The 14,232-nt window shown below is 40.8% G+C and overlaps 1 protein-coding gene across 3 annotated transcripts in view; it reads left to right on the top strand.

The window, feature by feature from the left end:
• Positions 1-14,232, top strand: part of ATRN (attractin) — a 148,365-nt gene that overhangs the window by 119,707 nt on the left and 14,426 nt on the right. For 2 of the 3 annotated variants that reach the window (XM_032351276.1, XM_032351274.1), the window contains exon 26: positions 12,266-12,344. In XM_032351276.1, the coding sequence (XP_032207167.1) occupies positions 12,266-12,344 (79 nt within the window). Of the gene's footprint in view, positions 1-453; positions 1,423-12,265; positions 12,345-14,232 lie in introns of those variants that run through there. The other variant, XM_032351275.1, reaches the window with a different exon arrangement.

Raw genomic sequence — 14,232 nt, forward strand, 5'->3', positions numbered from 1 at the left:
CCATCCTAACCTGATAAATGAAAACATTTGCTTTGTACGTTCTGATCTTGGGGGGCCATTTTTCACGTACTCTCTACTAAAATGTAGCTATTTTGGTTCTTCATATGGGGAGAATTCGGGGTTGAAACAATAATTAATAATGATTACTGATATGTGCTACAGATACACTTCCTTCTAATCAGGGATGATCCCGGTGATTATCCAGAGTTTGAGAGATTAAAGTGACTTGTTAGGCTCTTGGGATTCTTTTATTTTTATACTTTTTTCAAGGTGAATTTTATTTTTATGAAAATACTACAGACACATAATTGAAAAAGACACGTGCTCCAGTGCTCCTGAGAGAAAGTAGAAGCATCCCTCCCCGCACCTTCCCACCCTTCACTTGCCCCCGAGTTTAAATTATTGTAGCTATTTTTCACGTCTCTGTGCTTGCACTGTTTCTTGATTTTTCAGTTTCTCTTCGGATGTCCCACTTGTAGATGAGGATATTTATCTCATGTAACCTCACCCGCAACTCCCCGTGCACCACCAGTGCAAACAGAAATCCCTTCCTTCCCCCTCGTGTCACGTAGTTACATCACGGTGCTTGCCTAACGCAGTGCTCCCTGTTTATGTTGTTATAACTGGAAAACCCCCGTTCACGGCAAGGTGAACTGTGATTGTACTTCCCCATTGTTTGGTTGGAGCAATCACTCTCACTCTAATTTTGTTTTTTTAATTGTTTGGTTTTCTAAGAGGCTACCCCTGATTTTTCCCTGTACTCTGACAGAATTGAATAAAATCTGTCTGTGGTCAAACACAAGCAGGCACTTTCTGTTTTAGTTTCTCTTGGAGATGTCTGTGTCTAGAACCCTCCAGCCCACCACTCCCAGGTGCACTGGTTTTTGAGGCCTGCGGCAGGATTGTTATCTTGGGAATTTCTCTTGCCTTCCTCTAATATTGAAATATAAGATACTAAATAGAAGATCTTGTGTCTTCATCTCCCTGTTTATTTTCTCTTTTTAAGGACTCCAGGACTTTTTTGAGAAAAGGGGTAGGGGAGGTAAATTTTCCGCAACCTCTGTCTGAAAATGTTTTGATTTTTACCTTCCCATTTGATCAAAAAGTTGCATACAGAATTCTAGGCTGGAAATCGTTTTCCATTAGAATTGAGATGGCATTATGCTGTTCCTTCTAGCTTCTAGTATTAATATTGAGAAGGACCAATATATAAAGACAGTTATTGCCTTTATAATTCCTACTCCTTGTATGAGATCTGTTTCTCTCTTTAAAAAATTATATTAAAGCTTACAATAAAATTACAGAGACACGTATAAAATGTGTCTGGCTCAATGAGTTAATCACACATTGAATGTGCACTTTAGAAGCTCCCCTGTGTTTTATCAGTCACAACACCCTTCTGTCCCCAAAGTAACTATTTAACTTCTAAAAACATATATTGGGGGCGCCTGGGTGGCTCAGTGGGTTAAAGCCTCTGCTTTCGGCTCAGGTCATGATCCCAGGGTCCTGGGATCGAGCCCCGCATCAGGCTCTCTGCTCCGCGAGAAGCCTGCTTCCTCCTCTCTCTGCCTGCCTCTCTGCTTACCTGTGATTTCTCTCTGTCAAATAAATAAATAAAATCTTTAAAAAAAAGAATAAATAAAAAAATAAAACCATATATTGGATTTGCCCATTTAAAAAATTTACATAGTGGCGCCTGGGTGGCTCAGTGGGTTAAGCTGCTGCCTTCGGCTCAGGTCATGATCTCAGGGTCCTGGGATCGAGTCCCACAACGGGCTCTCTGCTCAGCAGGGGACCTGCTTCCCTTCCTCTCTATCTGCCTGCCTCTGTCTACTTGTGTTCTCTGTCTGTCAAATAAATAAATAAAATCTTTTTTAAAAAAATAAATAAATAATAAATTAAAAAAAAATAAATTTACATAATATCACTGCAGAACTTTTAAACCAGTTTGAATGAGCAAGAAGAATTAAAAACTTATTGGATACAGTTGAAGTTGTACTTACAGGGTATGGCTTTAAATCTGTGGTTCTTAACTGTAGCAGCACAGTAGAAAGCTTTTGATGCCCACGCCACATCCCGGACCAGTCACATCAGAATCTCTGCAGATGGGACTCAAGCATTTGAAACCTCTGCAGGTGACTGTGATATGCAGCTAAGGTCAAGAATCACTGCTTTATAAAAGCAAAATTGGGATTGCCTGGGTGGCTCAGTGGGTTAAGCCTCTGCCTTCGGCTCAGGTCATGATCCCAGGGGCCTGGGATCGAGTCCCGCATTGGGCTCTCTGCTCAGGAGGGAGCCTGCTTCTCCTCATCTCTCTCTCTGTCTGTCTCTCTACCTATTTGTGATCTCTCTCTCTGTCAAATAAATAAATAAAATCTTTAAAAAAAAATTAAAAAAAATAAAAGCAAAATTGGAAAAGAAAAAAAAAACACATTTCTCAACAAGTCAGAAAAAAGAACTACCAAATAAGTCTAAAGAAAATAGAGGGAAGCCATAGACATAGAGTGAAATTAATCATATAGGGGGAGAAGTACAGTAGAGAGAATTAAAAGAACCACAAAGTTGGATCTTTGAAAAGAATAAGAGTAATATTGATAAACCCTGGCAAGACTGACCAAGGAAAAAAGAGAGAAGGTGTAAATAATAACAGAAATGTAAAAGAAGGCATTACTCCAAATCCTGCAGATAACTTTTTCCTCCATAAGAGTATTTTATGAGCAATTTTCTGCAAATAAGTTTGAAAATGGGACAGATGGAATGGACAATTAGAAAAACAAAGAATATATACTACTTACTGATACAGAATAGGAACATGAACATTGAATAGGGCTATATCTGTTTAAAAACAATGCATAACTTAAAATTTCCCCACAAAGATTACTCTAGGCCCAGGTGGCCTCATTGGTAACTTACAACCTTTTAGGAAAGAAATAACATCCTTAGTAACAACATCTTTAGAGAACAGAAAAAAATACATCCCAGTATGTTTTAATGAGGTTAGTACAACCTGACAGTATTATGAGGGAGGAATTTACAAGTTAGTCTCCCTCATGAATGAAGAAGCAAAAATCCACCAGTAATTTAAAAAGCCAACAATATCATGACTCAGTTGGGTTCATTCTAGGAATTGCAAAGTTGATTTAGCATCAGAAAATTGATCTGTGTAATTAACATGAATTGCATAATAAGAGAAGAGAATAATATGATCATCTTAAGCAGTGAAGAAAAGCATTTGATAAAATTTGATCTCTCGGGGCGCCTGGGTGGCTCAGTGGGTTAAAGCCTCTGCCTTCGGCTCAGGTCATGATCGCAGGGTCCTGGGATCGAGCCCCGCATTGGGCTCTCTGCTCGGCAGGGAGCGTGCTTCCCCTTCTCTCTCTGCCTGCCTCTCTGCCTACTTGTGATCTCTGTCTGTGAAATAAATAAATAAAATCTTTAAAAAAAAATTTGATCTCTCATTCATTAAAAAACTCCTAGGAAACTCAGAATAGAAAGAAACTTCTGATAAAAGAAAAATCTGATAAAGGACCAATATATAAAGCCAACAGCAAACCACTTTCTTAATGGTGAAATTGAGTTTAAGAACAAGCAAAGACTGGCTGGCTCAGTCACTTGAGCCTGTGACTCTTGATATCAAGGTCATGATTGGAAGCCCCAGGGGGCATGGAGCCTACTTAAAAAAAAAAAAGATTCTATCAGTCACTTCATTCAACATTGTGACAAAGGTTCTAGTCAATATAGTAAGATAAGAAAAATTAAATAAGAATTAGAAAAGAAAAAAAGTCATCACCTTAAAATATGATTGTATTTATAGGAATTCAAAAGAATGCAGAAAAAAAAATTAGAATTGGTAGGTGAATTCAGCAAAGTTGCTAGATACAAGGGCAATATTAAAAAATTAGTTCTATGTCATTCAGAGACATACATCTTTTGCAGCTCTTATTGGTAAAGGCAGATGATGGCATGAAAACCATATAATTAATTGTATTTCCCATAGTGAGCCATTAGGTGCCCCCCCCCCTTTTGACCATGAAAGAAATCCCTTCCTGAGTGATGCTGGGGAGCAGATGGCCTCTCTTCGAGAGATTCAGCCACGTCCTGATGGGCCCATTTCTGCCTGCTGTGAACTGTAGCCTTTAGTTTCTGGATGATGATGACATCTCCACCAGGAAGTAACTGTTGCATCCCTCCAGTCTTGCAGAGAGAGAAAATCTGATAAAAGCATTCAGTGTTTCGGGGCGGGGCGGGGGGGGGGGTGGATCGATTACATTTCTATACTTCACTAACAAAAATGAAATTTACATGTTGCCGTTACTTTAGTAAGTAAAATTATTCAAAATTACAGCATAACAGATCAAGAAAGAATTACCAAGAAAAAATGGAGAGGGTGGGAAGACAGTCTACTGCCCCCCTCCCCCGACAGTAAACACTTTGTCAAGCTACAAGTGATCATTGTGGCACTGGGCACAAAATCAGATTAACCAGTGGAATATGTACCTAGCCAAGGAAACAGATAAAGTTTAAAGGTCTCAGATTTGTTTGCAGTGACGAAAAACTAAATAGAATTAAACAGTAGACAGTTATAAAGAAGCTAGAAGATCAGTATAGACTTAATAGCCACTAATCACATGTAGCTCGTGAGCACTTGAAATGTAACTAGTGTGACCGAGAAACTGAATTTTTCGTTTTATCTAATTTTAACTAATTTAAAACATTTAAATATATTTAATTTAAATATAAATTTAAAGACTACTTGATTCAGTTACCAGAGAACTTGTGTGTTTAGAACAACCTGGATATGTGAATCTGCTTTTTCAAATGTGAATTTTATGAAATTTAAATACAGATCAGTTATTTTCTGATAAAAACTTAGTGTTCACATTGAGATGTGCTTATTAGTATAAAACGCACACTGGATTTTGAAGACTTAGTAGAATATTAGAACATAAGATACCTCAATTTCTAATTGGTCACATCTTCAAATGATGTTTTAGCAATCTTGGGTTAAATAAAACTAATTTTATTAAAATTAATTTCACCTGTGTGTGTTTTTTTTTTATTGTGGCTACTAGAACTTCTAAAATTACATGCGTGGCTAACATTAAATTTCTGTTGAACAACAATGACCTAAGATAAAGGGAAAATTTTGTAGGGGCGACATAAAAAGATATGATAAAATAATGCTAAATTAATCCCAAGTATTTGAAAACAAAATAGTAAGTCCTCATTCAGACTTTTTTAAGGTAGAAAATCAGCATAAAGCTAATTCTCTTACTATAAATTTAAAAAGTTGTTTATGTTCATAGTAAAACTTCAGACAACATAAAAACTAAAACTCAAACTTCCCCTAATCCTACTCTTTAAATATTACCACTGTTAATATTTTAATGTTTGTGTTTCCAGAGTTTTTTCTGTGTGTATATACACTGTGCATGCAAGTTGTGGTTTTTCTGATTCTTTGGTTTATAAAATGGGTTTCCTCCTTACATGTTGTTCTAGAACTTGTTTTTTCACTCAGTGTTCTGCGGTTAACTTTTCCCATGTGCGGTTTCACTCCATTTTTAAACCGCTTTTTCCATAGTAGGAGTACCATATTTTATTTAACCATTCCTCTTTTGACTGACTCTTAGATTGTTCTCAGTTTTTGTTACATACGCTTTTACATTTAAATGCAAAAACACTGCCGTGGCCTCTCAGAGCAGTTGCGTCAATTTATACTCCTACAGCAGGAATATAATTTCTTTTATTGTTTCTGCCCGTTGCTCTTATTAGTTCTTAGCAACAGTAGATATTGTCATTATTTTTCATTTCGTCAGTCTTGGAGGTATCACTGGTATCTTAAATTTGGATTTCTTTAATTATGACTGATACTTACTAATGTCTTTCAGTTCCTGTTTTGAATGATTGGTCCCTGTCCTTTGTTTATATTTCTCTTGGGATATTTGCCTTTTTCTTGCTGAAACTTAGGACTTTGTTTCATTTTGCAACTATTAACAGGTGTGTGTGTTCCCTTGTTTGTCTTAGGCCCCATTTAGCCTGCTTCTCCCTTTACTTCTGCCTGCCGCTCTTGCCTACTTGTGCTCTTTATCTCTATATTCCTGTCAAATAAAGAAATAAAATCTTTAAAAAAAAAAAATTGAGAGGGGCGCCTGTGTGGCTCAGGGGATTAAAGCCTCTGCCTTCTGCTCAGGCATGATCTCAGGGTTCTGGAATCAAGCCCCTCATCGGGCTCTCTGCTCAGCAGAGAGCCTGCTCCTCCCCCTCCTCACCTGCCGCTCTGACTGCTTGTGCTCTGTCTTTCTCTCTCACTGTCAAATAAACAAGTAAAATCTTAAAAAAAAAAAAAAAAATTAGGAGCTCTATACCAGGAACTCGGGAAAAAGAGCAAACATACATTTTTTTAATTATACCATACTCATCCTTCAGGTCCTGGCCCAGTGTTCTTTCCTCCAAGACCACATCCCAGAACCCCAAACTAAATGGTCTTCCCTTGTTCTCTCCCAGAAAACCGTATTAGTTTTCATCATGGTACTTCCCACAGTTTTTTCCTTGCGTCATATCTGTGCTCACAGTTAGACTCAAAGCTTAAGAGAACATATGCACTGTCTCTTTTGGGCACACACACACATACACACACACACCTCTCCAGCCCCTAGCACAGAGTCACGTGCAAATACATGTATGTAAACTAGAGCTTCAGGAGAAGTGCTGAGTCTCAAGGAACCGGAGGCACCAGCCTTTCTGAGGGAAAGAAGTTGGTGGAGCCCGTTGATGGTGTGCTCTCAAGGGCGTGTAGAGGCCACATGCTAATTCGGTAGCTCATGAGCAGGTCTTACGTATATTCTTGGAACATGCGTACAGATTGAGGTGACCCTGCTGCCAGGTACCAGCCTAGTAAGGAGTCGTCCCTTCTGATGGAAGACTGTGAAACCATCAGAATTGGCTGGGACCGTGGAATCTTGTGTAGCAAACAAAGACAAATGGTGCTTTGTTTCTTCTTCTTTTGAAGGTGGAACCTTTGGACAAGAATCCAGTGCTCCCCACCCCTGGAGTTTGTTTAAGAACTCAGAATGATGATGATCTTTTAACTTAGAAAAGAGTCCTTTTTATGAACACAAGGAATGAAATATTTTCCCCAAGCAAGTTAACCAGGTCCCAAAGGATCTAAGTGACAATAGGGGAGAAGAAAGATATCCAGAGAATCCTAAGCAGCACTCTGAAGAACAGCTCAGATAACACAGAAAAGAGAATGGGGGGTGGGAGGGGGCAGGGCACTCAGGGATTCAAGTGAGAAAATCATTGTGAGGGGATTTAGTAAGAATACTTCAAGACTCGGGCACAGTGAAGTAAACTCTAGATTCTGACAAATCCATTAAGCCCTCTTTATATCTTAATGAGATGCTACTCGAGAATCCAGTAGTAGCCTTGTGAATGAAGAGGGAAATAATAAGACCCCACTGCTTGAAGTCATGTATGTGAAAGGGCTTTGTATCTGGGAGCATGGTGCCAGGGTGGTTAGGACAACTGGTAGTAGTAAGAGGGACCAACACTCTGTGGACATCTTTGTGGCTGGGGTCACAGATGCCTTAGAGGCCAATGTCTGAGTGAGGATAAAAAAGGAAAAATAGGTGATGTCACATCACTTGGCCCAAAAGAGGGCATGTAATGGGAATTTCAGTTAGAGGCCAGATAACAATGTTCTTGTAAAACTTAATTACCTGAACTTCTGCTAGACCCTTGCCACACTGACAACAGACATTCTGTCAAGTCCATTTCACATTCCAGAAGATAGACGTGAGTGTGGGTTCCTCCCTCTCTGGATCTAATGCTGACCAGAATGGTGAAATGCAAGTCACAGCAGCTCAGTAAGAAGCAGTGTGTCTCTGTGTTCAAGCTGGGTTAGAGGTCAAGGCCAGGCCAAGAAAATGCATACGTAGTTTTAGAAAAGCCAGATTTGTGAGAGCAGGAAATAACCATTAGTTAATAGTCTTGCCCTCTGGAGAGAATGTTCAGGATGCTCTCAAAAATATCATTCTAGGGGCACCTGGGTGGGTCAGTGGGTTAAAGCCTCGCCTTCAGCTCAGGTCATGATCCCAAGGTCTTGGGATCGAGCCCCGCATCAGGCTCTCTGCTCAGCAGGGAGCCTGCTTCCTCTTCTTTCTCTCTCTGCCTGACTCTCTGCCTACCTGTGATCTCTGTCTGCCAAATAAGTAAATAAAATCTTAAAAAAAAAAAATCATTCTAACTGCATAATGAGTTAAGCTGGTGAGAAACAGAGGTCCCAAACACTGAGCTTTCACACAAATTATGAGTTTGCAAAAGACATAGACTAAAGGTAGAAAGAGAAACTTAGAATCAAGGCATGGATTTTTTTGAGAATAGTCTCAGGGAAGTATAAACCTTTGAAAGCAAGAACAGGTTTAAGACAAAAAGGTGAAATGTTTCTTGTTTTCTCCTTGGGTACAGAGCTGACAGGAAGTGAGAGGCCCTTAGCCTGGAGCTAGTGTCCTAGTTTTGAAAGAGAAATGCACGTCTTTGATGATCTCTGAATGACACTGGCAAAATGTTAATAATTGCCAAGGCTAAGTGATGGACATAGGAATTCATTAGATCATTTCCTCTACTTGTGTGTATGTTTGAAAATTTTTCACGGTTTAATGTTTCTTTAAATTTCATTTACATGGGAAAATCTAGAAAACAGTTGACAAGAGGGACTGCAGTAGGGTGCACACTGAGTTACAGCACTACCTATACCCAAACTGTGGTAGGAAGGAAAGAAGGGAGGTAAATCAGTGAGTGCTACCTTTTTTGAAATAACTAGAATGTTCTTTGTTGTTGTATTACCCTAGGAGAAATCTCATACACATAACAGCTTTGAAGAACAATCACTGTGTGTTAGTATGCTGTTTGTGTCACTTCTTAGAAAAGCTGGAGGACACCTGGGGGACTCAGTGGGTTAAGCCTCTGCCTTCGGCTCAGGTCATGATCTTAGGGTCCTGGGATCGAGCCCCGCATCAGGCTGTCTGGTCAGCGGGAAGCCTGCTTCCCGCCCCCCCGCACCACCGCCTGCCTCTCTGCATACTTGTGATCTATCAAATAAATAAATAAAATCTTAAAAAAAAAAAAAAAAGGCTGGAATCAGTAGAAGAAACTGGGTTGCTGTTGTTTTTAACAAGTCTGTGTTGAAGATGGAAGCCCCTAGGCCAGGAGGTGGTGGAGGGGAAGAGGACACAGACCTGAGCTGTACTGTCTTACACCTCTGGACTGAGGGTAGTCTAGGAGAGGCCTCTGAGTGGCACTAAGGTGCTCGCCTCCGAGGACAGTCCTGTGTTCAACTATATTGGTGGCATCTTGACCAACTTGGAAGCTATTCTCATTCGCTCCTTGCCCCTCCATGTGGATTTGCTGCCTCCTTGTGTTCTTTCAGAATAAAAATAACAAAAAAGTAGGAAACCAAGAAAGACAGATTACTCTTCTCAGACTCCTTTACTGCTTCTTCCTGTTCTCCCCAACTTCTCCTGGGTGAGGTGTGCCCCCCAGAACATTCTTCTATATTTGTAATTCACTCCCTGGGTGACCGCATCCAGATTTATTACTTCAAATACACCACTGCCCCTCGAACATCACAGGTTTTTTCCTGCAGGTCCGCTTATACATGGATTTTCTTCAATAAATACAGTACAGTAAATGTACTTCCTTTTCCTTATGATTTCCCCTTTTCTTAAGATCTATTTATTTATTTGCACGAGAGCACAAGCAGGAGGGGCAGAGAGAGAGAATTTCAAGCAGACTTGGCGCTGAGATCGTGACCTGAGCTGAAACCAAAAGTCAGATGCTTGACCAAGTGGGCCACCCACGCACTGCTTTATGATTTTTTTACTAATGTTTGCTTTTCTCTACCTTCGCTTTATTGTAAGAATACAGCCTATAATACATATAACATATAAAATATGAGTTAATCAGCTGTTTATATTGTCAGTAAGGCTTCCTGTCAACAGTGGACTACTAGTAGTTAAGTTTGGGGGGAGTCAGAAGTTATACGTGATTTTCTACTGTGTGGAGGTTCAGCACCCCTAACTCTCCCATTGTCCAAGTGTTAACTGTGTATGCTTATGACTCCCAAACGCCACCTCCAAGCCCGACCTGGCACCCAGCCTCCATGCTCATGTGTCTGTCCATGGACACACCCTTTGGTGTCCATGTCCTCTCCCTTTGGCGCTTAGGTGGAGATCTCAGAATTCGGTGTGTCTCACACTGTCTGCTGTCCTGCACCCGCTCCACCCAGAGCCTTCCTTGTCTAGGTTGATGGCAAGTTCCTCGGGCCAGAACTTCTCTGTTCCATCCCCTCCCTCCAGCACATTAGGAAATTCTGTGGTCTCAGCCTTCACATTATGTCCAGATTCCAAAGTGCGTGAGCCACATCATGTCTCCTAGACTACTGGTCTCCCTGTTCCTGCCATTGCTACCCTAAAAGTCTCCTCAGCATCGGTTAAATTATGTTACTTCTCTGCTTCAATACTAAGTTAGCGCCTCATCTCGGTCAGTAAAATCCAGTACCCTTAGCGTGCCTGCAGGCCTCCCAAGGTCTACTGCTGCCTTACCCCTCTGCCTTTCCCTATGACCCATCTCCCCCCCAACTCCAGCCATGCCAGCCTCCTGAGGTTCCTCCTTGCCTCTGGCTGGGCACAGCCGTGCCCATTCCCCAGGTGTGTGTCTGTAGACCACCCCTGGGCCACCTCCCACACCCCCTCCAAGTGTTGCTCAGATGTCACCTTCTCGAGAAATAAGACTCACCCACTCTGACCGTTCTGCTTTAGAGTGAGAGTGGCACTCCCGGACCCCCTTTTCCTTACCATCTTTTTATTTCCGTGGCATTTACTACCTTTTGACTTGCTCTATAAGTTGCTTGTTTATTTTGTTTATTTTTTATCTCCACCTGATGGAATGTCAACTCCATGAAAATAGCGATCTTTTGTCCAGTTCATCGGTGTATTGTATGGGCCTAGAACAGGACCTGCCTCAATAAAGTATTGATTAAAAGGACAGTTGAGACCATCAGGGAGGCACAAGGACCAGGAGAGTCAGGACATCTGAGAGGCCCAGTAAGACAGGAACCAGGAGGCTCTCCCTCGAGTGATGACCCTGGCAAGCCCCTTCTCTTTCATGTCAGGGAATTCACTGGAGATGTCTTTCCCTCATTGATGTCAGGGCAGCGGGGGGCTGTGGGAGCCTTAAGAGGGTGGGAGTTCAGTCATCCTCACACTTCAGCGTGCCCCCTGCAGCCTGCTTGAGGGCCTGCCTCCAGCCAGCAGCTGGGTGCACTGGGGCTGCAGTTCTGGAAGCAGACCTATGCTGCAAATGCCTAGTGTCTGTGGGTAACAGAAGTCCGTCATTCTGTCTGCTGTCGAGGTTGCTTTTCAAACCATCCACACCTGGTTTACAGACGAGAGAACATTAAAGCATTTAGTTATAAGACCAGTGGCGAGTTATTCTCTCCTAATACTTTTAAGAAAGTTATTTGGCTTGAGGTTGATCATTTTATTTTATAAAAATTAAATGAATTTTTTTTATAAAACTATGATTGAATATATATTATTATATATACATTTATTTCTTCTTGTGTTTCCCTCTTCCATATGAAAAACTGGTTGTTACGTTAATAACGAACTTTTCTCATTTTTTTAGTTTTATCAGTAAAGGTTTGCTAATTAAGTCAATTAAATAGCATGCATGTCATTCATTATTATTATCCTAGGTTTTATTTTTCTTCTTTGGGATAAGCCTTGAGGGGCCATTCTTTTTTTTTTTTTTTTTTTAAGATTTTATTTATTTATTTGACAGTAGATGGAGAGGCAAGCAGAGAGAGAGAGAGAGAGAAGGAGGGAAGCAGGCTCCCTGCTGAGCAGACAGCCCGATGCGGGACTCGATCCCAGGACCCTGAGATCATGACCTGAGCCGAAGGCAGCGGCTTAACCCACTGAGCCACCCAGGCGCCCTTGAGGGGCCATTCTGATAAAAGGCCCAGTGGGCGGTTGGAGCTCTTAGCCAGTGCCTTTGGGGACAGTACATGTAGTCCGGAAGCTCAGCTCTTCACAGCCTTCTCCCACTTGCTTCCCATGAGCTGGGACTTGGTTGTGATGAGTTATGATAAAAGTGCTTGGAGTTGGACTTTGGGGTGACCCTTCCTGCCTGGCCGAGGCGTGGGTGTGTGATAGTGCGGATTCTGGGGGCTGGGATAATAACTCAGTACTTTCCTTTCTCACAGTTGTTTCCTCTCTTTGCTCCTGGTGGCTGCTGTGGTTTGGAAGATCAAACAAAGTTGCTGGGCCTCCAGGCGGAGAGAGGTAAGCCTCAGGGGATGAAGATTCATGAATGCCTGTGAGAGCTTCTTCCTTTCTGTTTCTCTAAAGCAAGTCAGTTTAGTGATTTAGTGATAATTGATAGACATCTCACAGGGGGACTCGGGCTGCCCTGTCTGCAGAATGTGGTCTGTAGATTTTGATTAGTGTATATAAAGTAAAATTAGTTCTGCACCACATGCCTTTAACTTTCTAAAAGAAATCTTTAGTATTTTTAGTCTTTAGTATTGACTTACAGCTGCTGATTCTACTCATTCTACCAGCAGTCTGTCCTTAACTCAGGCAGGAGATCTGGGAGCTTAGTAGTAGGGCTTTTCATGAGAAGGAGGGTAAAATCAACCAGCTAAGCATCTCAGAAATGTCTCATCACTCAAAGATAAATCAGTGTCTAGTTAAGTTTTTGCTTGAATTTCATTTTTTTAATGAGTCTTGATAATATATCCAGAACTCTGTTCCAAAAGTAATATCGAAATGCAGTAAGATGAAACCAGAGAGGGACACAAACCATAAGAAACTCTTAATCTCAGGAAACAAACTGAGGGTTGCTGGAGGGGGGAGGGGTGGAAGGATGGGGTGACTGGTTGATGGACATTGAGGACGGTACGTGTTGTGGTGAGCACTGTGTGTTGTATAAGACTGATGAATCACAGACCTGTACCCCTGAAACTAATAATACATTATATGTTAATTTAAAAAAATTAAGTCTCACAAGTATTTACAATTGTGACCAGTCAAATAAATAAACTTGGTTAAAAGTGACAGCATAAACTCTTCGTTTACCGCACCTTTCACCGATGTTATTACTCTGCCTTCTAGCAGTCCTGTCTCCTGTTGCATTGTTGAGGTCTAGGCTGACCACACTCCTCCGTCTTCTGTATTCTATTCATGCCCTTTTCTATATAAAATCGATCTACAGACAAGATTTAGAAGAGAACGGAAATATCCCAAGTCAAAACTCAGAGGCCCGCAGCACTGTTACCAGAACATTAATGTCTGTAATGAGGGCCTCCTCCTGAGGGCCGTGACCCCTTTTCTGACCCACATAAAGGTGATGTTAGCATAGAGGTAATGTTGCATCCTTTTTATTATCATTCTTAAAATTCAGTGGGTAACATATTCAGAGGAATTTTTTTTAATAGCCTCATTACTAATATATTTTAAATCCCAATGAATTGTACCATTTTTTAAAATTGTACGGTGTTCTTTAAAAAAAAAGAAATACATGTTATCCAAACAGAGTAAGAAAGAAGTGGGAATCCTCAATAAACCAGTAGCCAGAGAAGGAATTAAAAAGGTGTCAAAATATTACTCTCTCCATGAAGGGCATTACCCTAGGAGTTTCCATTTGAGATGAGCTTATGGAAATAATAATAATGGTCTATTTCTCCTTGAGTGTTTAGGAGAATTATTTCCAAAATACCTAAACTGTTCCAGATAAAGGGAAAAGATGGAAAGCTTAAAGAGTCCTCATTCATTGTATGCATAGAAACTTAGAAACCGAAACAAAGGCCAGTCACACAGTGACTGTATGTGGAACAATCTAATTTACCAGTGTAATAAAAGGATCATTTGCTCCCAGAAACCCTGTCAGAATACCTTATATCAGTGGGTCAAAATAGTACCTAAATTTTTAGTAGTGGCCAAGTAATCACTTAGTCATTTATTGAAATTCAACACTGGTTCCTGCTTTAAAAACTAAACTCTTAGTAAACTCAAAAATAATACCCCCGTTTAACACCATAAAGAATATCCCGATCACTCAAGATATAAAAATACTAGAGGTTGTACCAACAAAATCTAGACAAGTTTGTCATAAGAAGAGCTAGCATTTGAGCTTTTCTAAATTCCAGGCACTGTTCTAAGAGGTTTTATA

The sequence above is a fragment of the Mustela erminea genome, chromosome 7 (assembly GCF_009829155.1).
Source record: "Mustela erminea isolate mMusErm1 chromosome 7, mMusErm1.Pri, whole genome shotgun sequence".
Lineage (NCBI taxonomy): Eukaryota > Metazoa > Chordata > Mammalia > Carnivora > Mustelidae > Mustela > Mustela erminea.